Source organism: Paramisgurnus dabryanus, chromosome 19 (genome assembly GCF_030506205.2).
Source record: "Paramisgurnus dabryanus chromosome 19, PD_genome_1.1, whole genome shotgun sequence".
NCBI classification, from domain to species: domain Eukaryota; kingdom Metazoa; phylum Chordata; class Actinopteri; order Cypriniformes; family Cobitidae; genus Paramisgurnus; species Paramisgurnus dabryanus.
In genome coordinates, this window is record NC_133355.1 from 5,176,662 (window position 1) to 5,202,753 (window position 26,092).

The 26,092-nt window shown below is 35.2% G+C and overlaps 2 protein-coding genes and 1 long non-coding RNA gene across 4 annotated transcripts in view; 1 reads left to right on the forward strand and 2 right to left on the reverse strand.

Moving 5' to 3' along the window:
* The window catches only part of khdrbs3 (KH domain containing, RNA binding, signal transduction associated 3), a 453,020-nt gene that overhangs the window by 424,828 nt on the left and 2,100 nt on the right, over positions 1–26,092 (reverse strand). The window lies entirely within an intron of this gene.
* LOC135775565 (CMP-N-acetylneuraminate-beta-galactosamide-alpha-2,3-sialyltransferase 1-like) lies at positions 1,765–23,582 on the forward strand. Of its 2 annotated transcripts, XM_065285886.2 has the most exons (7): positions 1,765–1,973; positions 2,442–2,709; positions 9,768–9,961; positions 15,298–15,477; positions 21,874–21,919; positions 22,093–22,212; positions 22,593–23,537. In XM_065285886.2, exons 2-7 carry the CDS (start codon positions 2,461–2,463, stop codon positions 22,758–22,760), a joined length of 957 nt encoding a protein of 318 aa, XP_065141958.1. In that variant the 5' UTR covers positions 1,765–1,973; positions 2,442–2,460; the 3' UTR covers positions 22,761–23,537. The 2 variants fall into 2 exon arrangements, with proteins under 2 accessions (XP_065141958.1, XP_073668744.1); XM_073812643.1 differs by lacking the exon at positions 15,298–15,477 and having other exon boundaries at positions 22,593–23,582.
* LOC135775520 (uncharacterized) lies at positions 3,069–6,457 on the reverse strand. Its single transcript, XR_010543893.2, has 5 exons — positions 6,155–6,457; positions 4,614–4,670; positions 4,410–4,473; positions 4,045–4,106; positions 3,069–3,885 (listed from the first exon to the last, which is right to left on the reverse strand). It is a non-coding gene; the product is annotated as an uncharacterized lncRNA (long non-coding RNA).

Sequence of the window (26,092 nt, forward strand, 5' to 3'; positions counted from 1 at the left end):
GACAAACATGGCTCCCAAAAGAAGAGCGAATCTGTGCCCATTGTGACAGTGACGAGATCGAGACAGAGACACAGACACACTTTCTCCTTTACTGTGGTAAATATAAAGAGCTTAGAGAAAAACACTTTAACAAAATCTCAAAGCTCATACCAGAGTTTCATAGCTCTTCAGATTCAGATCAAATGAAGATGTTACTGGGGGAAGACAGACACCCATCAGCTGCTGCTAAATTCATTTATCAGTTACACACCATCAGAAATAATCCACAGCCCTGATCTTGTACAGTACTTTTATTCTACCTCTCATGTGCCTCCATAAATGTACATTTGTATACTTCAAATGTTTATATTTCAAAGTCTACTTTATATTGTAAATATCCTCTGATTCTATTTTATTTTATTTGCAGTAGTACTTCATCCATCAACCATCACCCAGCACCTTAGCTTAATTGCACCTTAATGTTTGTTAATATTGTGTTATTGTATGTTTCTTGTTTTATGTATAATGCTTTGGCAATATTGTAAGTGACACAATCATGCCAATAAAGTTCTTTAAATTGAAATTGAAATTGAAATTGAAATTGAGAGAGAGAGAGAGAGAGAGAGAGAGAGAGAGAGAGAGAGAGAGAGAGAGATTTATATTGTAAATATTTATTTACAATTTATAAATTGTAAATATTAAATATTTAAATATTATGTAAATATTAATATTTACAATTTATATTGTAAATATCCTCTGATTCTATTTTATTTTGCAGTAGTACTTCATCCATCACCGAGCACCTTAGCTTAATTGCACCTTAATGTTTGTTAATATTGTATTATTGTATGTTTCTTGTTTTATGTATAATGCTTTGGCAATATTGTAAGTGACAAAATCATGCCAATAAAGTTCTTTGAATTGAAATTGAAAAAATTGAGAGAGAGAGAGAGAGAGAGAGAGAGAGAGAGAGAGAGAGAGACAAAACGGACTGACAATTACCCAATCTTTTTAAAGAAAGGTAACTAATATATAATTTATTCGCGGAGCTTCCTTTTGCCGTAATGTTAACGTTTATCCCCGCTAAAAATGAAAAGGATATCATTTTGTCCAGATGTAGATCATGAATTGTGGCCACTTGCCAGCATTCTCCTGTTAGCAAATATTGCTTGGTGATTCATACACGTGTGAGACTCTGCCTGTGAAAACCAGACGAGCTCGAATCAAAGTGTGAGATAAAGAGCATCACAGTTCGATTTCAAGCATTTATTTCACTATGATTTCAATTGGTGACATGAACTTACTCAGTCAATATTAAAGAGATCAAGTTTATATTTTTACAGAATGTTCTTTACATTATGCAGGAATCATGATACTTTTATGTAGAAAACCCTTAACCGAAGCGAAAATGGTTTGAAAATAGGAAAAAGCAGTTGAGTAACCAATCCGTGAAAATGCGACGAAAAAAGACAGTCCGTAGGGCCACGGAAAAATGAGCCAAATATTCCGTGTCTATCCCACGGAACTTTGTGAGATTAGGTTGGAATAACAGGGTGAATAATAGCCCGAAACCAGAGTGCCCCCCCCCCCCCCTCTTTGACAGATAGATACCAGCATATAGATAAGGCGATGGGGTGATGGATGCGGCAAAAAACTTTCACGAGACAGGTGAGGGACGGTAGCTACATCTACATCTTTGCGCTGATTGGTTGGATTACATGACCATGCTCCTCCCGAATTTAGTTAAATAACACCTACCATGCAAATGTGATGCCACACTGACAACACTGTACCGTTAGCTATTACATCGTGACGCATTTGTGTGTAAACTTGACATTGGGAATATGCCATAGATCAGATCACGTGGATGAACCGGCTCGGCCAGAGCTCAAACCGTTGAACCCGTATTCAAACTCTCGGCTCAACGTCGCGTCATATCAAACTTTTTTATGGCATTTATAAATTAAGGAATATATAAAGCATAAGAAAAGCAGGTAAGCGATCTTTAATATTGACTCGCAAGTTATATGTTTGATCACTGGATTGTTTTTGATGGAGGCACAGAGCGGATAGGACCTCGCAAAGAAATGAAATATACGGTATACTACTTTATTGTCCCTAGGGAAATTTGGAGTAAACTCAAACCAATGTTATCCGCCTACGCGCTATTAGTACTCTTTATTTGAGGCTAAATTCACAACCAGTAATCATTTATGCATTGTTTATTGCTAGACCTCAGTTATATTAATAGTTTTGCTGAATTGTTGTATTGGGTTGTTTCACAAACACATACAGTTTGGTTGTAATATGGTCATTTTAGATTAATTCAAAGCAACTGTTGTGTTGACCATATTTTAATATATCTTTTTAGCTATGGTTTCATTAAAAAAGTTTTTTATTTTATTTTAGACTACTTCATTTCAATAGTAGGCTAATAATGTGTTCACTTTTTCTCTATGCAGGTAACTCTGAGAACGAAAGATGGCAATTTTCTTTTCCAAACTGAAACCTCATCACCACTATGTGATTCTGCTCCTGAGCTTCACGATCATCTTGTGTTTGTACATTGATAACTCTCGTGTGTCCAAACCCGCTGCGTGCGTTAATCGCACGTGCGCTCCGGACACCGAACGCACCAACTGGTTCTGCGCGCGCTTCGCCCCGACAGTCCAACTTTTGCTTAACAGCAGAAACAGCAGGTTAAGCGCAGACGTCTCGAGTTGGTGGAGGGTAAGACTTTTGCTCAACTTTCCATGAAGCCTGAATCCAGAGAATCCAGAGTTTTTACGCAATTTTATCAAGTTGATACTTAGCCAACATTGCAAGGTGGGGCCCAAATGGGTTTGTCCATGGGTTTCACTATGGCCCCACCTGGGTTAGCCCACATGAATTTGATATAGAAACTGAGTGGGGCTTATGTGGGGCTCATATTGCCCCCACCTAATAAAGCCCACATGTTATTTACCAGGACCCAGTATTGGTTTTAATGGGTACTGGACTGGTCCCTTATTTTGTTATAATTATACAATTAATACTTTATTGTACACTGTTAACGATTTCCCTGTATTTTTACAGTACGGTACTGGCAGCACGGTTGCCAGTAAGTTACTGTATTTTGGTTTTACAGTACTGTACTGTAATACCATTTTACAGTACACAAACTAGTACTGTATAGTTACAAAGCAGTACTGTACTGTAATTTTACAATATTTTATTACAGTAGTCTATTTTTACAGTAATTTACTGTAATGTCTATATTGACCCATAAATACTATTTATTACTTATTACAGTTAATACAATAATATTATATAAAATAGCTAGAGATTTAGGTTTAAATCTATAGTTATTAATATGGTAAAAATGCTAAATTAAAACATAATGAATTAAAAGGCAATCCAAGCAATGTTTGTATCAAAATTTTATTAAAAAAAACATTTAATTGAAACAAACATATTTAAAACAAGATTTTAAACAATAATAAACATATAATCAAGTAACATAAAATAAAATCAACAAGTATAAACAAGTTTGGAGACCCCTGCTGTAACATATTTAACTCTGGCAAATAGAACACTGTTCCATAGTTTGAAGTTTTCAGTTTAAAGTCCATCATCGACTAAAAGGTAACATTTCACCGTGGTAAAAACAACACTGGCCCATAGTTTTAAATATTCTACTTGAATTTCATTGAACACTAAAAATAAATTAAAAATTAAACTGTGGCAGACAGACCACAGTGGCCTTTACTGAAGTCGTCCATTCGAACTCAATCAGCGACTGCATGAAGCTGTTCACAGGGGTTAATGGCCACAGCTTTTCTCTGCACCAAGTTCCTTGTCTTTTTGCTTGCTCCTTGTCTGGATGTGCACTTTTTCCCATCTTTGGAATTAATTCTATCCAGAAACCTGTTAGAAATATCATAAACATTAAGTCAACAAATATAAGATAGAAAAAGATTTTTAAAAAACTAAACTTAGCCTTGAATTTACTCCTATTCTGAAACCTTTTGCTCTTATTCTACTGTTCCACACCTAATTACATTAAAATACAGAAGATTCACTTACCGCTGAACAAACTCTTTCCTCAATGGACAGCATCCACCTGGATCATGTCATGATTGAATGTCCTGAACAGAAAGTACAATTGTTACTGATTTGGACACAACTTTTTATTCTGAAAACAAAATCTTTTGTCAATAAAGTCCAGGGACACCTCTGCTAAATAAATACAATTATTAAATTAAATTTCTTATAACCAAAGTCTGAATATTTCTGTTTGTATATTTCTACATGGCAAACTAAGACAATTGTGTACATGTTGTGTATGGTCGTGTTACAGTGTTGTGTGTGAATGAGTGAATGAGTGTATACATGGGTATTTAAAGAAACTGTAGTGGTAAAGTGGCTGTAGTGGTAAAGTGCAAACTTACCAAACATAATGTGCTTGGTGTGTGTCTGGTATCACCCGTTGTGCCTCCACATCTGCCTTAACTCCTATAAAAGTGCAAGGACACTCATGTAAACTACAAATAAAAAGTCAGCCACATTCCTGTGTAATTTTGCATGTGACGTGAAAGCATTTAATATTGCAGTCGAAAAAATACATGACTTGTAACTGTACATCATGTACTTGCCTGGTGCCTTTAAAGATGATCCATCTTACCCAATCCAGCTTACAAGCAATGGTAAGACTGTAAAAAAGACAAATGTTACAAAATCTGTTAGCCATAGAAATAAGTAGACATTGTGAAGGAAATGGTAAAAGAAAATTTAGTAACACTTTACTATAAGAGTTTATTCCTTAACATTTGGTAATGCCTTAGCTAATATGAACTAACAATGAACAATATATTTTACAACATTAATAATATTTGATAATGTTCATTGTGCAGAGACAAAGTGATTGATTTAAAAATGTATTAAGTGTTTAAATCTAATATCATGCTATGCTAACAAATAAAACATTACTGTAAGTGTTAAGTCAGTTGTAAAACAAATATATATATATATATTAGTTGTTATATTATATATTATATATAAATATCTAAATAAGTCTTTTTTTAATTATAACATCTTGTCTACAGAAAATCTCTGAAAATGTCTCGTTTAGTGCAGAAAATAGCGATTTATAGTGATAAGGTAAAAAGACTGTCCCTTTAATGTTTTACCCGGACCGGCTGCGGTGTAACACTATGTCACGCAAAGTTTTTTAACAAGTAGCTAGCTGCTCACTTTAAAGATAAACATGATCGCCTAAATCTGAGCAATCCTGGTGATGCCAGTTTCCTACACGATGTTATAATGGACTACCGTATTTTACATCCAGAGATGAAGGATCAGATGACAGAGACGAGAAGACAAAGGTACGTAAATGCGGAGCCCATTCTCTTTTCGTGCATTGATTTGATGTGTTTTGGAAACTTATATACAGCGTGTAATGCATCTGAAGTGGTGGAAACAATATGCCATAAAAATGTATTGGACAACTTACTGGACGTGTAAAACGCTTTAGAGAAGATATTCTCTGCTTTTGATGATATACCGTAATATAATAACAACAACAATACGCGCGGCAATCCCTTTCGTTCATCTGATATTAAGATGAGCCCAGGTCTGAATGATATTTGGTAGAAGTTAAAGCTGCGATGAGTTCGATGCATGTATCCAGTTATGAGGTTTCTTGTTTTCACTTCTGTGGAGGAGTTCAGTACTACAGTATGCTGTGTACGGTGTGACAAGTCCTGACTGTTTACAACCACGAGTCAGCCTTGCCAAACAGTCGAACTTAATACTTTTCTCTGACGCTAACTGAACGGATGAAACGCCGAGATAAACGACCATTATGCTGGGACCGCAAGACCGCGCTGGCGGGTTGTCTTTGTCCATTTCGTTAAAAATAGTTTCATTGTCACCACACTTTCAACACAATATAAACTCACCAAAACCCTCATAATTTAGTTAAAACAACCCTATATTCATTAAAAAAAAGGTGTAAAGCGAGTTAAAGCAGCGGTAGACATCTGTGTGTAAGCTTACTTTCTGAGGGAGATTGAAACTTTGTTGGCGACCGTTTTTCTCTCTCATTGCACGTTTAAAACAATATTGTGACAAACTATTGACAACATTCTTAAACTAAAAATTAAGTTTTCATGAAACAGAAATATTTCAAACTTACCGAACTGCCAGAAATCAATCGTCCTCCTTCAGCTGCAGCCAGGAGTTGTGCTCTCTCTCCCTCTGTGTGATTTGACGTTGGCGCACTTTCTCTGATTATTGCAAGTACACCTGGCACATTACAGCAATGGCTACAGCAAGGTTACATCAAGACCAAAATATACTGTAAAATTTTCCCGCTCAAACAAATTTACCCAGAATGCATTATGAACTGCAGTACTGTACTGTAATGTACACATACAGTATAGTACTGTGGATTTTTACAGTAATGTACTGCTAAATCTACAGCGACATCTAACAGTGTAGTTTACTTAATATATTCATTTAAAAAATACATTTGATTAAAATTGATAACTGATAAAACACAGTAAATATCAGTTTTCAGCATTAATATTCAACAATTAATTCATATAACATCACAAAACATGAAGGAGGTGCAATATGAAAAATCTAATAAAAAACTGTAAAGGTTTAATATATTTAAATACTTTATTGTCATTTTATAACACTTTCAATGCTAAAATAATCAACAACATCTAAAAACTGGTAATGCAGGTAATGACTAGCAATTAACATAACACTTAAAACAAGCAATGAAATAATTCTTAAAATACTTGAGACTCAAAAACAACACAAACATTGCTCACTGTTCTTTATTCTAATCATTTAATCTTTGCTCAACCGTTTTATAAAGAACTTCCAAAGCATCCAAAGCCCAACTCATTAAATGTCCTTGCACGTTTGCTTTGATTTATCGCTGTGCAGTCCGTGAACTTGCACCGTAGTATTATATTTTCTAAAAACACAACTTGGAATAAATTACAAGTGTAACAGTTGTGAGAGACTCCTGCTGCTCCGGTAGATACTGTATCCTTGCGCCTGAGCAGAAATTCTTATAGTTTAAATGTTTACCATTTTTATTAGTTGTAATTTTAAAAGTCCACCTAGCAAAGATTATATAAAATATGATATTAAATTATGTGAAAAATTAAAAACATTTGAAGCAGGACTACTTTGTCAAGTGTCATAGCAGTGAGCAGGTCAGAATGACGTCTCCTTATATGAAACACCTTACTCCACTAATCAGGCTCCTTATTTTCCCTCATTCTAAGCTGTGCAAATTCAAATAAAATTAATATTTGATAAATGCATAGGCAAATGAACATTATAAATATCAAAATGAAATATAAATAAATAATGTATTTTTATTTAAAATGTTTTACTGATCAAATCATATCTGTTAGATTATTTGCTCTTTGTATAAAAGTGACAATCAACCAAAAGTTATTATTTCAACATTTTAAATGTATAAAGATGTATTTCAAGCATAACATTATTTTGTCCACATATAGGTGCCATGAAGCAAACCTATATGGGACCCACATAGTGAAACCCACATGGGACCTATATATATATTGCCCATGTGAAGCCCGTGCCCACATGTTACCCATGCTGCCCTGATAGGACCCACTTGAGGCCCACATATCAATGTTGGCTGAGTATATATCTATATATAGGGTAAAAGGTCAGGTTGTGTGGTTCCATAGAAATCTTTTTCATTAAACCACACACAAATAAGGTTACATTTTTAAAAACGGTTCCTCTATGGCATTATTGCAACAACCTTTAACAGAACCAATTGTACAGTTATCATTCTGTGGTTGGTTGTTGGTAACAAGCTTTCCATCACTCTAAATTCTGTTGGGTTATTTTTAACCCAATGCTGGGTAAATTGGACAGAACACGTTGGGTTAATAAATAAACCTATGCTGGGTTGTTTCAATGCAATGCTGGGTTGTTTTAACTTATGGTTGGGTTAACAACATCCCAGGTTTGTTTATGACCCAACATGTGTTCTGTCCAATATTTACAGAGCATTGGGTTAAAAAACAAGCCAGCAGTTTTGAGAGTGATGGAACTTCATAGGCAGAGTAGAAATGCTTTCTTACAGAATGATAAAGAAGAACCATTTACATCAGCTTTCTGTTTAAAAAAACCTTAGTGGAAAATGGTACTTTATACTGTATAAAAAAATTATGTAATGGTTCTTTTTTTAAAAAAAACTTTTGACTTGATGTTTCATTGGGCAACCAAAAATGGTTATTCTATGTCATCACTGTGAAGAGTGTATGCATTTCTTTTGCGCTTAAATGGGTATGACACAAAAAATGATCTCTATACAAGTTTTCTCATAAGCACAGTCAATATTTACAATATAAATATTTGTGTTTAAAGTAAACAAAGAGAAAGAAATAAAATGTGTCATCATAATGGATCAGTCAATAGTCTTAATGAGACAGCAGCATATATAAACAAGCTGCTGTCTATCTCATTTTTAATAATTAAAGAACAAAACACAGCTTTAACAAAGAGTAAGCTATTTTTTATTTATGCAGTGTTATTTTTTTATTGAATTATTAAATTTCTAGACCTAAAGCAGCACAACTGTTATCAATATTGATAACAAGTAAAAAAATTATAAAAACATTATCTGTGCGGTAAATCTGCATATTAGGGTTAAGATAATCAAATAGCTTTAACGTTTATTTGTTGTGTAGTTTAAACTGTAATTAGCAAAATTTTGTGCAGTTATTGTAAAATTTCATGATTGCCATAACTTTTAACCAACAACCCGCCACATAATGAATTTAAACCCAACAAACATAATCATGCAAAAAAATTCAAAATGTTTAATAACGTTACGCTTCCAGCTGTCAAGATTTCATTTTAATGTAAATAAGTCATATTTACTGGTGTTGTGCCAAACTTTGGATAGGTAGAGTAAAGGTTGATATACATGCTATTTTTATGTGTAAACAAGATGAGTAAAGGGTTGAACACATGATTAATTGTTCACCTTTTATATTTATATTACTTAGCTGCTAAAACATAAACAAACAATTTATCAGTAAGTGAGTCATTAAATTATACTAAACAGTCTGACATTTATTTAAGCATACAATTGAAATTCTTTTTATAAGTCACGACAAAGCAGAGTGTCAATAACATCTTTGTGTTACTGTGTTCAGTCTTTGTGCTATTTAGTTCAGTAGGTCAAGCCTACGTTTTCTATAGAGGGTATGCACGTGACGTCACCTTCGGCGAACGTGACTGCGGTTACGCCCACAAATTGGCAAAAAGTCTGAGCGACAGCATTAGCATTGCTTGAAAAGCGCATCTAAAATGGAAAAAAGTAGTAGTGTTTTATAAATGTGGGATGGTTTAATAGTGTTAGTAGAGACAAGCATAGCCTATATGTCAGGAAAAGCAATGTCCACAGACTACTGGTTGTTTGACAAGTTGTTAGGGTCACTGTTAAGGCCAACTAAATTCAATTTAATCTAATAATAGTCAGTTTTACTGCCGTTTTTGCAGCAGCTATGAAAAACAGAAATTTTGTTGAATGTTTGCCACTCAACATGGCGAGCTCTGGCGTGGTCACATTGAAAAGTGACGTCAATGGATGCCCTCTATAGATTTAAGATTAATAGGTTTAATTTGCTCAAAAAGGTTGATTACATATGTAACATTCACATTAAAGATTTTGATAGCGTTTACCTGTTACTGTTAACTTGTCCATGGCTGAAGTTACTTACTTTAAAAATGTTACACAGGGACTACAAAATGTAAACCGTGTTGCCAACTACACAACCTTGGTGAAGAACCTGTTCCAGCTCTTCCCAAATCAAGAACACTGCTCGGGTAGTCATCCAAACCACTGCAGAACCTGTGCTGTCGTTGGGAACTCAGGAAACCTTCTGGGATCGCGTTATGGACCTCTCATAGATTCCAAAGACTGTGTCATGAGGTAACAAATAATAAAGTGTCAATTTTGAATTGTTATGTGTTGTTGTGAACAAGGGAAAATCGTAATAAAAACAACACAAACGTTTTTGCATCCTTTATATTTAAAATAGAAAACATGAGAATTAACTTCTATTTGTCTGATGTCTGGACCCAATCATCAGGGGTTTAGGAAAATAGTAACAGATAGTTCAATATATTGGTAATAAATGCATTCTCTGAGAAATTATATTTTATCTTTTGGCTGAAAATGTCACATTCATAATGCTTAAAATGCTCATAATGTCTTATAAACTTACATGTTCAAGTTAGTAAGTCAGCATTGAAGTGGAATAGCTCAGAGTTAATAATGAAACTAAAATGTATCTGCTGAATTTATAAAAATAAAATTAAAGGTGCTGTAGAAAAAAAAACTGTATTTAGGTATATATTTTTAGGCATAGATGAATAATACGTTTTGTACATATTGTGAGCCTCAAAAGACCGTGCATGTAAAAGACCACTGGAAAACAGGCCAATCTCAACATAATCCCGACTGTGATCAGTGGCGGCTCGTGACGGTTCATCCAAGGGGCGCAAATTCAAAATAAGTGTTCAGAGTGTCATGTGTGTTGCTCGTGTTTTCAAAATATGTGTTTGTTGCGTCATGTGAACCATGTGCATCACGTGTTTCGTCAAAATAAGTGCCTGCTGCACAGGCGTCAAAACCGTTTATGATAAAAGAGACGCTCACGTTTACAAAATACACGCAAGACACTCCCTTAACATAAAACTCTGATTATGCATGAGATTATGTGAGTATTTGGCCAAACGCGAGCGTCTCTTTAAATTAGACACAATTCATAAAACAATTAGACATGTCTGCAGCAGGCACTTATTTTGATAAGACACTTGATGCACATAGGATCACTCGACGCGCAGAACAGAGCCACTGACTGTGATGTACGCCCCAACATTAAATTACACATTAAATCAAGTATCAAAATCTGTATCTTCATCTGATATAAGCTTTAACATAAAGGGCCCTATCTTGCACCCAGCGCAATTGACTTTGTCAGTGACGCATGTATCATTCGTATTTTGCACCGGCGCACAGCGGGTTTTTCCCTCCACAGACGCACGTCGGCAAACTAGGGAATGAACTTGCGCTCCCTGGGCGGTTCAGCGCAAAAAAGGAGGCGTGTTGCAGCGCAAACCATCCCTGATGCTATTTTGCAGTTTCAAAAAACAATTGCGCCACTGACCAAAAAAAACTAGTCTAAAGTCAGTGGCGTGTTGCGCGTTGTTCATTATGCTATTTTAAGGGCGCATGCTTGACCATAATGTATAGCGTGCACAAAGCGCACAAACTTTGCTTATCTAATCACAGATGCAACAGTTATTTTTGCAAATCATAAATTGTTACAATAAAAAATATTGACACATGAGATAAGGGGAATAATAGTGGTGAGCATTGTGGTGATAATTTTTATTTATTGTGTGGCTGCGTTAAAAAAATCTCATGCAAATAACGATCAAAATATTTTCATACGTTTGTTGTGTGGCTGTATTACGTTTATTTTATGTAAATAATAATTAAAATGTTTTCATAAGAAACCTTAATGTATATGAACTTGATTTGTAAGTGTTCTTTGGGGTTGGACCTTGCTTGCGTTTCATGGGTCCGATTCCAAAGCCCCCAAACCCTTTCAGCGGTGAGGGTGGATGCAGATCTGTGTAGAGGCAGATCCACCTCCCGTTACAAGGCGTGCCCGATTTATGCTGGCAAGCTTGGGATTCCCCCGTCTCCTGACATCATTGTAGCGCTTGACGCAACGATGGGGATGCCAGCTGATGAGACAATTGTGGCTATTTCCTCTCACGCCTGTTTAACCTACGCTGATTTGGGCGGGTTTCTCCTACCCCCATACAAAACAACTTCTCTGACTTTGACTGCTCTTACAAGAACGTGGGTCTCCTCGGCTGTGAACCGCTCCTGGCGTGCGCCTGGTAAATCGGTCATAATAATAGCAACCCGCCATGGAACTTGCGCCCTTGCGTTTAAAGGGAATGTTGGATAGCGTACTGATTGGTTTATTTGACGTTAAGCCCAAACCACACCTATGAATAATGAACCTACTTCAGACCAACCCCTTATTGATTTGCGCCTGGCGCAAGAGTTATTTCTCCCGCCGGGAAAATAGCAACAGCGCCCAAGATCCGCCCACAAACTCACTTGCGCTTTGTGCTTCGCACTTGCGTTTCAGATCGTTAAAATAGGGCCCAAGGTCTGTTTACACACACACAGAGCTACTGAACTGAACTGCTGTGTGAAACAGCCAATCAGAGCTCAACAATTTTATTTTATGTAAAACTGTCTCTGGATCATTTTTGCACTTAAAAAAAGCCACAAACCTTTTACGTAGATATCAGAGAACAATTTAACATATTATTTCATTGCATTCTTTGGCACCTTTAAGTAAGTTTGGGGTAAATTATACTCTTAAAAAAAATGGTTCTATATAGTACCAAATAAGGGTTCCTCAGCTTGTAACAATAGCAGAACCTTTTTGGTGAACCCTTAGACAGAATAGAATAAAAGTTAATGAAAAAAAATAAGGCTGTTAATATTACATTACTAACTGTAAAAATTAAAGTCAATAGGATTGTGTCAATGTTTGTAGAAGCTTGTTTGAGGATCATTGTGCATACTTCCAATGTTCTTTGTTGTGTGGCAATGATGTTGAGCATTTGGTCAGATAAGAGAATTGTATATTGTCATATTCATCTTGAGAAACAGGCTGTGATTATGATTCTCGTCACCTGGCTGTGGTCATCATTTGGTGACTGTACAAGGTTGAGCATCAGGCCGAAAACAAGATTAGTGTCTGTTGGCCGTCGGTGAAATGATCCACCTACAGTACAAGAGATAGACAAAAATAGTAAGCAGTTCTGCTTTTACGTATAAAATGTTCCCCAAGAATACACACAATGCTTTAAACAGTAAATAAACAGGGTGTCAACTTTGAAAGAAACCTACATAAACCACCTGTAATAACAGGATATGTCTTTCATATGCAAACATCTTTACTCCTGGCATTACCTCACATTACAAGTTAACTCTAAATTATAATTAGTGACAGCCGGTGACTAATTTTTTCGAGTAGGCTCGATGCAAAGTTTGTCACATCATGTATGTAGCCCGTCCTGTGTGTGGTTCGTCATTTCAAAATGTGTGTTCTGCGCGTCTAGAGATCCTGGGCCTCATGTATAAAACTGCGTAGGATCCTTACTAAAAGTCTACGTACGCAAAAAAGCCAAAAATGGTATACACCAAAAATTATGAAGACTTCTAAAACAAAGCAATGTTCCCATTATAAATCACAGATCACCTGCAAGTGTGCATACATGAATCATCCTAATATCCCACCCTGCAAGCCCATTCTTCCCAAACACAACCTTTGCGTGGGAACTGGCGTACGCACGTTTCCACCCCCATTTTGTGCGTATGCACACTTTATACATAAGGCCCCTTGTGTGCATCACGTGTTTTGTCAAAATAAGTGCCTGCTGCAGACGCGTCTAAAGGATTTATGATAAAAGAGACGCTCGCGTTTGCCAGAATCTCATGCGTAAACACAGTTTACTGTTAAGGGAGTGTCTTGCGTATATTTTGTAAACGTGAGCGTCTCTTTTATCATAAGCTGTTTTGACCTTGTGCAGCAGGCACTTATTTTGACAAAACACATGATGCACATGGTTCACATGACGCAACAAACACATATTTTGAAAACACAAGCAACACACATGACACTCCGAAAACATATTTTGAATTAGCGCCCCTCGGATGAGCAGTCAAGAATATAATCTGAATATAACTGAGTATAATCAATAAAAAACTAAACACATGTTGTAACACATTCTTTAGATAATTAAGCAATTTCTGTACAATGTAGGCCTAAATGTGAATGTTTTTTATTTTTACAATTTTAACAAATCATTACCCTAAGTCCATTGTAAAAGCAGATTCATAAATTTTATAACAGAGCAATGTCTAAGCAATTTCTGTGGTAACTGTGGTATAAGCGGTATAATTGACTTCAGTCCTTTGAATTATTATAAAATAATGCACACCCACTGTATAAAGGCATTAACACCTTGGGTATGCATTATTTTCAAATAACTCAACAACCCGTTGTCAATTATTCCTAATCATATCAGATAAAGTTTAATAATACACAAAAATGAAATATAAATATGTATTTTTATAGCATGACATTATGGGGTGGTTTCCCGGACAGGGATTAGTTTAAGCCAGGAGTAGGCCTTAGTTTAATTAGGAAATATAACTAGTTTGCAACATGCCTTACTAAAAACATTACTAGTGTGCATTTTGAAGCAAAACAATGTATTTTGAGATATGTCAGTGCAAGTTGTTTTCAGTTTGTACAGCTCTTACATTTATTTTAGTCTAGGACTGGTATAATCCCTGTCTGGGAATCCGCCCTTAATTATTAAACCAAACTGTGTTTGTGACATTTTAATATCTTGTCTTATCTTAAAACCAAAAGTAAATAGGTCTTCCTCACGAAAAGTCTGTATTTGTTAAACATTAAACAGCAAATAAAATACTTCAAATCAATATTTAATGTTCCTTACCTTACTTGAGGTAAAAAGAAGTGTAATAAGCAGAATAAAGCTTGTACAGTGGCAGCCGGTGACTTCTTTTGTCAATGCCAGGGAGTTCGATGCGAAGTTCGTCACATCATGTAAATCTCAAGTGTGCTCTATCAATACCATTTGAACAAATGTAAAACAACTTTAGTATCCTTTCCATTGGGACATAAGTAACGCATTCTTACTTTCAGGGTTTTTATTATAAAGGAAAAACAAAATCCAAACCCACCTGTGTGAAAAGTGCTTGAAAAAGCTACACATCGTGTTGAGATCCAAAGAAATTCAGGAACAAATGAGAAACAAAGTAATTTGAGATCTATCAGTCTGGAAAAGGTTATAAAGTCATTTCTAAAGCTTTGAGACTTCAGCAAACCACCGTCAGACATATTTTTCACGAATGCCGAAAACATGGAACCGTGGTGAACCTTCCCAGGAGTGGCCGGTCGACCAAAATGACCCCAAGAGTGTCGCAACGACTCATCTAAGAAGTCTCAAAAGATCTCAACATTCAAAGAGAAATATTTTTTGTAAGGGCGGCTATTAGACATCTTTAAAACGCAAAATTGCTTACTGACGACGGGTCAGTTTAATGACATACAGTAGATTATTGAAAAAAACAGTAAAAGAAAATATTTGAACCATTGTGTTATTTACTGACAACCTGTCGCTGTGTTTGTCCCTCAGGATCAATAAAGGTCCCACAGAAGGTTTTGAAGAGGATGTGGGTTCAAAAACCACTCACCGGATTTTCTACCCTGAGAGCGCCATGGATTTGGACAACTCCACCCATCTGGTGTTTTCTGCTTTTAAGATTTTGGATATTGAGTGGCTTATCAGTGCCTTTACCACTAAACACATCACAAAGTAAGAATGACTCATTTTATTAATATATTGACAGATATTTTTGCTTGTTTTAAACACAATTTTATTAAATTCTATATTTTTGTCTAGAACTAGACTTATTTTTTAGGTCATTTCGCTCATCAAGAAAATACATCTTAATTTGAAGAGTTTGGTTCCAAAACGCCATAAATGTCATTTTTGAAAAAAATGAGTCACTGCCAAAATCAGTATTATATCAGGGCTGCGTTCTCCGATAACGTTGTCTCTTAGCGCGCTACGAAGACTCTTAAGGTAAACCTTAACTACAGTTATACCTTTCCTACGTGTGTTCTCCGAACTATACCTTAGGATGTTGCTTAAGGTAAACCTTCTTAAGTTCGACCTTAGCGGGTGCTGTCCATGGTGGAGGTGCTGAATAGGTTGATATCGATTGCCCGACAATCAATTATTCACTTCATGTAATAGGTTTCGCTGCGTTAAGAGATAGCGGTGTTCAGGGCCGGAGTGGGGCCACTTTTCAGCCCGGGAGTTTCAGGCCCAAGACCGGCCCACCTGTTCCATAGTGTTATTCCAAATTAGCACTTTTTCAAATTGGATAAATAAAGCAACAGTTCAGCTCTTACTATAGTTTTTATTAATATCATGGTTCAACAAATAAGGTAAAAGTTAAATAATATTTCACTTAAGATAAGACGTTCACAAAAATATTCCTCTACACTCTAAAAAAGGCTTGGTTACTTTTTACCCATAATGGGTAAATATTGGACAGAACACATGCTGGGTTAAAAATTACCCCATGCTGAGTTAAAAATAACCCAATGTTGGGTTGTTGTTATGCAACCATGGATTATAATAACCCAACATTTGGGTTAAAACAACCCAGCCCTGGGTCAATTTTAACCCAGCAGCGTGTTCTGTCCAATATATAAAATATATAAATAACCCAGCCCTTTTTAGAGTGTATTCCACAAGGAAAGGTTGATAAATTATTAGCATTGCTAAGGCTATGAGGCCGATGATTAATGCAAATAGAAATATAAAAGTCCTAATTAAAAAAGAAAACAATTTGACAAAAATATTGAATACAATATTGGGTAAATGGCATAACAAGTGATTTATAAACTTTTTTAGGCTGGTCATTTTTGACTGGGAAAACAAAAGGTGTTATAGGGTTCTGAACACAACCTGAGGGTTAAATAACTTTAATTCATATTTTTTATTCATGGCCTCCTCATTTTCAGTGGCGAACTGGCTTTTATGCTGCTCAGAAGCTGCTTGCATAATATTTGCAAAGTCTATGAATCGCCATGTATACACAAAAGGGTAATATTTTAACAACAAAAAAAAATGTTTGGCTTGTAAATAGTTTGACAACGGTATTAGCTGAATAATTACGTTGCTAATGCTAATCATTACTAGGCTTATTTCTCTTTAAGTTACCTGTTGCCACTTTTGTTTGTCCTCTTGAAAATAAATCTGTAAGTTTGGCACATTTGGCAGCATCCTCCTCCAATGGATTTTTTCTTCAACCTGTTTTTTACGCCCTCCTCCTCTCAGACGCGTATTGTTACGGTAGGGCCCCGCCTACCGGAGAAAAGTTTTCTTGGACGTGCTATGGACCGAACCAACTCTATGGGAGGGGAACTCCCTCACATGGTACAACCCATGCAGAGGCTGCGTGCTGCAGTGTCAATGTGAAACGTGTGAAGTGTCATTTAAGAGAAGATAGACTCACTAACGTGACAAATGTAAAAATAAAAAAACTCGACCGGCCCAAAAGTGAAGCGGCCCACCGGGAATTCTCCCGGTTCTCCCGATTACCCACCCCGGGCCTGGCGGTGTTCTTTATTAAAGAAACATTTTAGAAATAGTTCAAGTTAAATTTATTAGGAATATCTGGTAAAAAATATTTCAAATTGCAAACAACTAAATTCAACCTTCTATATTTTATATCAAACCCGTGCAAAACCCGCAACTTTATTTCCAAACGTATCATGTTTAAACTGCTCCAATTCATCCGCTATGCCTTGAAATGATCATTTATATTAGGGGTTCCCAATAAGTGCGTTGCACAGGGGAAGGTGGGTCGTGCAAGTACTTGGCTGTGCATTACACTTAAAATATAAAGTACAAACTGCTGTTGTTCATTAGTTCACGCGTTTATTGTGCTTGGGCACTGGATGCGCAAGCAGTGTGGTTACAATGCGGATAAAGCTTAATGGACGCATTTCTGGAGCCTGTCTGTCTAATTATAACATACAACCCCAAAACAGAAAAAGTTGGGACATAGTAGAAATTGTGAGTAAAAAAGGAATGGAATAATTTACAAATCTCATAAACTTATATTTTATTCACAGTAGAATATAGATAACATATCAAATGTTGAAAGTAAAATATTTTGAAATGTCATGCCAAATATTGGCTCATTTTGGATTTCATGAGAGCTACACATTCCAAAAAAAGTTGGGACAGGTAGCAATAAGAGGCCAGAAAAGTTAAATGTAGATATAAGGAACAGCTGGAGGAGGACCAATGTTTAGGAATAGGAATGTTGTCCTATTCTTGTCTAATACAGACTTCTAGTTGCTCAACTGTCTTAGGTCTTCTTTGTCGCATCTTCCGCTTTATGATGCACCAAATCTTTTCTTTGGGTGAAAGATCTGGACTGCAGGCTGGCCATTTCAGTACTCAGATCCTTCTTCTTTGCAGTCTTGACGTTGTAATTGATGCAGTATGTGATCTGGCATTGTCATGTTGGAAAATGCAAGGTCTTCCCTGAAAGAGACGACGTCTGAATGGGATCATATGTATCTAGAACTTGGATAAACCTTTCAGCATTGATGGTGCCTTTCCAGATGTGTAAGCTGCCCATGCCACACACGCTCATGCAACCCCAAACCATCAGAGATGCAGACTTCTGAAATGAGTGCTAATAACAACTTGGGTTGTCATTGTCCTCTTTAGTCCGGATGAAATGGCGTCCCAGTTTTACAAAAAGAACTTCAAATTTTGATTCGTTGGACCACAGAACAGTTTTCCACTTTACCAAAGTCCATTTTAAATGAGCGTTGCCCAGGGAAAACGCCTGTGCTTCTGGATCATGTTTAGATATGGCTTCTTTTTTGACCTACAGAGTTTTAGCCGGCAACGGCGAATGACACGGTGGATTGTGTTCACCGACAATGTTTTCTGGAAGTATTCCAGAGCCCATGTTGTGATTTCCATTACAGTAACATTCCTGTATGTGATGCAGTGCCGTCTAAGGGCCCAAAGATCACGGGCATCCAGTATGGTTTTCCAGCCTTGACCCTTACGCACAGAGATTGTTCCAGATTCTCTGAATCTTTGAATGATATTATGCACTGTAGATGATGATAACTTCAATCTCATTGCAATTTTTCTCTGAGAAACTCAGAAAACTATTTTTTCGCTGCAGCATTGGGGGAATTGTTGATTCTCTGCCCATCTTGACCTCTGAGAGACACTGCCACTCTGAGAGGCTCTTTTTATACCCAATCATGTTGCCAATTGACCTAATAAGTTGCAAATTGGTCTTTCAACTGTTCCTTATATGTACATTAAAATTTTCTGGCCTCTTATTGCTACCTGTCCCAACTTTTTTTGGAATGTGTAGCTCTCATGAAATGCAAAATGTGCCAACATTTGGCATGACATTTCAAAATATCTTACTTTCAACATTTGATATGTTATCTATATTCTACTGTGAATAAAATATAAGTTTATGAGATTTGTAAATTATTCCATTCCTTTTTTACTCACAATTTCTACTGTGTCCCAACTTTTTCTGTTTTGGGGTTGTATAAAATATTATATAATAGCCTATATAAATATATAGTATGATTGCTGTAGATTTTAGCTTTGATTCGTTTTAATGTGGAAATTTTGTTGACCTTAGGAGACTATACAAGCAGTAATCAAGTGCGCAGTTTATTTTGAATGTTTATAAAGAATATGGCATACAGTTGCCTCAAAGTTATAAAACATTAAAAAACTTTGATGCAAAGTCGAATTAACATTAATAATCATAATTAGTTTTCTTTTTAATTTTTCCCGATTTATTTATGCAGCTAAAATACTAGCCGGTAGATTAAGATTTAACGGATATGAAATGCACAAATGAAATAGTAGGATTCGCTGTATAGCTGCCATTATCACCAACTCCATCACCCAATTGTCTAATGTCTAATTATGTAAATGTTTTATTCTTTAAATATAAAAATATTTGCCTAATTAAACACGGAGTGTATTGCAACTTTTTTTTTTACAAATATTTAGTCGTATTATAGACTGCAATGTAAGCTTTTATGAAAGTGATGGCCCCTAGTGGATTCATGTGGGATAAGGTATAGCTAAGAGTGCTCCAGACCAACCTTCCGAACGTATGACTTACAGAAGGTATACGTAACTAAGAACGTTTCGGCAAACACGTATTAGTGATAAGGTACAGCTTAGGGTACAACTTAAGAACGACGTAGCGTTAAGGTAGTTTCGGAGAACGCAGCCCAGGTCAGTTTTTAAAAGTATTTTTATTTTATTTTACGCAAAATCCAACATCACCCGTGTTATTCTGTGATCTTTTATCCCTTTTTTCCCAAAACACGATAAACGCCACTCCCCCTTTTCAACAGAATGCAATAAATCCGCTCCACAAATTACAGCGCACCATTACACGCAATGTAACAAACAATCGCGATGCGTTGAGTAAACGGAATCTTAGTTTTCCTCATCTACTTTGTACTTAGTGATCAACAAACAAACAAAAACAAAATAATACTTTAATAGCATTGATAAACCTGTGGTGGTTTTCTGTGACGGGAAAGAAATGTAAGCCATCAACATCTAATAATTTACGCGGGAGGCACTCGGGAGACGATCGCTTGTTCTCCCGACAGCATTAAGCACTGCTAACACATTGACCCCAAGGGATCTTATGAAAAACTTACCATAATTTTACTAAAAATCAACGAGAAATCGAACAGGACCAAAACATATTACAGCTGATCGCTGTGAAAAATGTTAAGCGACGACGTCCCAATTATAACCGCAGCAATGACTAACGTTATATGACAAAGTAAGTGTTTTGATTAATGACATTAATGTTTATTTTTTTAATCAGTGTGTACAACTGTTCAACTAAATGAATATTAAAAGGCAAAGATGAATGCACATTTATATATTGATTGAATAGGTTTATAGAATTTTGAAAAAAAACTTGTCATGGATTTATTGCATTTTGTGGAAAAAATAATCAGTTTTTATAATAAATCTTTGAAGATCAAATTATGGATTTGAATTTTTAATGTTATTATAACCTAAAGATGCTATGTGAAAGTTTGTAACAGAAAATAGTGGTTTTCATCTTGTCACTTTCCTGGTATAGAAAACATGTTTTTACCGAAAAATGTCAAAATGGATTTATTGCGTTTTGGAACCAAACTCTTCATTTAAGAATTTTTTAATATTTTTACTGAAAACAAGACAAAAATACTAAGGAAGAAAGTCTTTTTTGCAGTGTACCTCTGCTATAGTATGTCCCAAAATACTACAAGATTCCTATAGTTGTTTTCATAAAGGATGTCTCATTCACTTTAGCTGAAGGTTAGATTGATAGGCCAATCGCTACGTAATGAGTAGTCTGTAAGTTAGGGATAACTGTCAGTACAGTCCCTCATCAACTTCATAGTACTGATCACCGTTTTACAAAAGGATTAATAGTTTGGAGTGAAGCATTCGTACAGTTAGTAAGTGGCAAGGTTTTATGAAGTTACAGTACGCAACATAAACGAAAGTTGATTGAGTTATAGGCTAATGTTACCGCTACAGCTACAGCAATGTCTTACCTGGAGATTCAACCAGATAACAAAATATGTCTGGAAACGACACCTCCGACCATTTGGTTGGGTCATTGACACAGTTTTTAATTAAGTAAGGGCAATCGTAAGCTATTGCAGTTAATTTTCCAATGTACCGTTGCCGGTCGGCAGGCGTCAATGACTCACGATACGTCATGTTTGTCATTCAAATACACACAATGTTCGCAGCTTTTTCTCCAACGCCAACTCCACCCTCGTCACGCCACCAACTATGACTAGATGCCGACTGTATGTATGTGTGTAAATGGACAAACAAATTCGGGAAAATCATTGGCAGTGTGAATGAACCAAAATCACGGATCATTTTCTGTGTATTTTCCGTAATCTTTGTGGGAAAAGGGTTAATATTGGTGCTTTTGAAGGTTGATATCTTTAACTATAAAACCATGCAAGTGATGCCTGTGGAAAAACTTTTTTGTAAACTTTAAAGTTTTTTGAAAGGAACTAACAACACTGATATTTCATTTTTTTTTTTTTTTGCATGTGAAAAAGTTTTATTTGATCTTATCCGTTTCTTTTTCAGAACATATACAGATGTTCCATCTACAATAAACGGCAATAAGGACAAGGTAAACAGCGCAGACCTTCTTAAAAAAAATCACTTACCTAACAAACATTGTATTATATTATATTAACAATTTTCTGAATTAAGTCTATATCTATATAAGATCAAAGCATCATTTTTAGACAACGAGCATCAAGAAATGTTGTTCATAATCGTCCTGTTTTATTTGGGTTTCAGGTGATGATACTTCACCCTGAGTTTATGAAATATGTCCACGTGAACTGGACAGAGTATCATGGCAGTTATCCGTCTACTGGTTTCCTAATGGTGATATTCGCTCTGCACATCTGTGACGAGGTAAACAAAACATCTTTTCTCAAGAAAAAGCTTTAGTGACGTATGTGGTCGCTGTGAGGTGAGGATTTAAATACATGCTGTTTATACCAAAACAAAGGCCTTTGTGTGCACTGCACATAGATTTTTTATATGTGACACTTTAGTGACAGTATACAGATAAATTACATAAATTAAATTTATACATTTTTTGTTTTTATAAAAAAAATACTAAAAGTTTTTCTGAAATGCAAAAGGAACGACATCTACTTTGTATTTTGACATATTTTGCTCATTTTAATAGCAATTTTGACGCTTAAAAAACCTAATTGTTTACAATTTACCTTAAAATAAGGCAAACAGACAAATGTTTATTATGGACGAACTCTCTTTCTCTCTGTCAGGTTCATGTTTTTGGATTTGGAGCTACAAAAGATGGAAACTGGCATCATTATTTTGATAAAACATTGACTCCATATGCTAATGAAAGTCATGCGGGAGACTTTGAATATAAAACAATCAGTCGACTTCACTGGGGAAAGAATCTTTTAATGTACAAGGGTTGGACATGAAGCAAGTCGCATTTCGGAGACGTTCCTGGAAGAATGATGTCATTGTTGTACAATACCAAATTGCAATTTTGCAGTTTGTTGTAGCAGAGAATTTAGACAAAAAACTTAAATTCATCTCAAGAAATCATTTCAGTCCGATAAAAATACATCAAACTATATAATTTCAGCTTGTTTTTCTAAGTCATGTTAACTTATCACAAGTCAAAACATTATTAGGTTGTTTAAATTTCATGCTGTATTTTCTTTACAGTGTGAGTTATTTTCGACCCAGTGTTGGGTCATAAAGGGACGAGCCCATATTTTGGGTTAAATTAAGCTAGAAAATGTTTATATTTGACCCAAAAAATGGGTGAAAGCAACCCAGCATTTCTTTATTTATTTTTTAGAGTGCATGGAAGAAATACTTTAACACACAGTGTATCATGGAGGTGGTTTGTTGAGGGTAGATACACAGTTATTCAATTTTGTTGACAAAACCTCAAAATAATAAAATAATTAAACCACTCTCTTGTCTAATTTAAGCTGTGTTTTTGGATGCTGTGTATTTTGGATTTATCTATTTTTTTTTTCGCAGTAGAGGACAATCAAAATGTCATCTCTGAAACAGGGCCGGGACCAGCATGCATGTAAAAGAAGGGGATGAGTAAATGGTGAATGTGTAAAATAGCTGATGGCAAGACTTTAAATTGACGTGAGGACTTTTATATGTTATGTGTAAAGTTTAAAAGAACTTATGCCCAGGAGTTCAAGAAATCGAGAGATCATAAATAATCAATATGATTTGACATTTATAAGGTGAACGAGCCGGGTAAGCAATAAATTACTTACAACAAATTAAAAACATGCATTACCATAAGTGAGCTGAGTGGTTTGATTTGAAACACAAAGGTCACTAAGATAAATATAAGATATTGCTGTAGTGAAGCCAATAATGTTCAGCTAAAAAGTCATAGTTACTGTAAACAGAGTTATCTATACACAAAAATCTGTGTTATAGTCACAGAAAATTTGATCACTTTATCCCTTTCTATGACGGAATTCAGCTTTGTTCCGTGACGGGAGCACGGATGTCTTTTCCGTGTCACTCCCACGGATTTCTCGTGTCATTTTATGTATTGTTTTCTTATAGTTTTTTCTTACCATTGTCGCTTGGGGTTGGGGTTCACTTTCTATTACATTTTTAGACATCCTAACCCAAACCCCAACTATAATGCCAACTCTAGGCGAGAATAGTTTGAAAAGCAGAATATAAACATTTATAAATCAACAAATAAAAGTGCATCCTAACATAAAAATACATCTTAACATAAACCCTAAATTTTTGCGACAATCATTTGAAAATAGAAAAAAATAATGATGAAACAATACATAAGATGACACGAGAAATCCGTGGGAGTGACACGGAAAAGACATCTGTGCTCCCGTCACAGATAAAAACTGAATTCCGTGACATGGAGAGAGAGAAAATAAAGTAATTTTGGAAGAGATTAAATAATAAAATTAAATAATTTAGGAAAAATTGAAACCTAAATCCAGCTTCATGACACCACCATGTGCACCCCAGCTCCGACTCTTCATGTTTTTTCTAACCTTTTATGTTTGGTTCATATTTTAATAAAAATGACTATTAATAAATATTTTAAGCACATCTTGCTCAGCGTTAAATTTAAGCTACATTCATTTTGATGTTTTCAGTAAGAAATTTTCGACCAGTGAGTCTAGAGATTTAGAGACTTTTAGACACATGATGGTGTCTTTCACTCGTTCACACCATAGGCCATTGATTATTTAAATCAGATGTTCTCATTCTCAACCTTTATCACTTCAAAACCATTCACCTCATTGATGACAACACTATCTAAAGCCCTCCATAACAATTTCTACCAAATAGACAGATGTATAATTGTTACAATAATAACCAAACCCTGAGAAAAATCTTGATAAGCTTATGTCAGGCTTTGTCTTTAATAATTTTAGGATATCTTGTGGCCCCCTTAAACATTTTTGTTGAGGTCTGCCTGCTGGGGGGTGCCAGCACCCAGAATGAGAAAGACTGATTTAAAACAGTGTTTTTCAACCAAGTTTAAGTTTACATAACTTCATTTATCTAATAACTTTAAGCATTTGGTTTTACAGTGATAATGTAAAGTTTACCCTAGAACAGGTGCGTCTACCACAGCACCATGACTCTTAAGTGTTTTTTTTTTCTTATGATAAGGTTTCTCATTTTCTAAAAAGCAACAAATAACTTTAAAAGTAAATATCATTTAATTGAAATTAAATAAAGTTATATTCAAAGTCAGTCAACATACATTATAGAAGATACCGACATAAAAACAGGTAATATAAGAAATTGAGAAAATAGTAATAAAATACTTATTGTAGTCAAAGTCATTTTTTGACAGTGTGGAATATTAGCACAAAAGTAGAAGATCAGTGATACAATACTTCCAATCATTTTCAAATATATTTTTTAAAACATTAAATTTTCAATACATATTTTAAACCACTAATACTTATGTGCATAAAGAATAGAAAAACATAGACTTTGTGTATTATTCTACAGAACAATTAATATTTGAAAAGTTCAATATTGCTAGACTTGCTAAAAACTTTTTAGAAACATTTTCTTTTAAAATGTTGAATTAATAAGCTATTAACTAATAGACCTATGTGTGATTTCAGGAAATTTGATATTTCCAGTATTTGATATATTGGAAGGTAGACCTTGCAGTCTTCTCTCTTTTACTGCCATCTTATGGTGAATAAAAACACTGCAGGTAAAACATTAATCATTTATTTTATGCATCTGTGTAATAAATTAGGAAAAATTGTAGATTTGGACATTATTAGATGTTGAAGGACAGATGTGATTTTAATGCAATTAGATGTACAAAATAAATTATTTGCAAAACAACAACATAAATATCTGTATGGCACTTGCGCACAGACATATGGACATTTTCCAGACAGGGCTTATCCTAGTCCCAGGATAAAATGCAGGTTTGAGCTGCCTTTGTGGTATTGTTTTTTCTCAAGATGCACACCATTTATTGCTTAAATTTCCTAATTTATCTAAGACCTAGTCCTGATATAATGTAAACACTGTCCGGGAAAACGCTCCATATGGTTTAGAAATTGTTTCTACGTTTATTTATTTAGCTCAATTCACAACCATTTACAAAGAAGAGAGCATTTAGCATTTTGAAATCTTAAAAGCTATAAATAAACACAGTTCAGTATACAAAGGTTTATAGGAATAGTATTGACATTTTGGAAAAAAAATCCACAGAAAAGAACACAGGTGTGTTGTGATCTATTGTCTTAGTGCT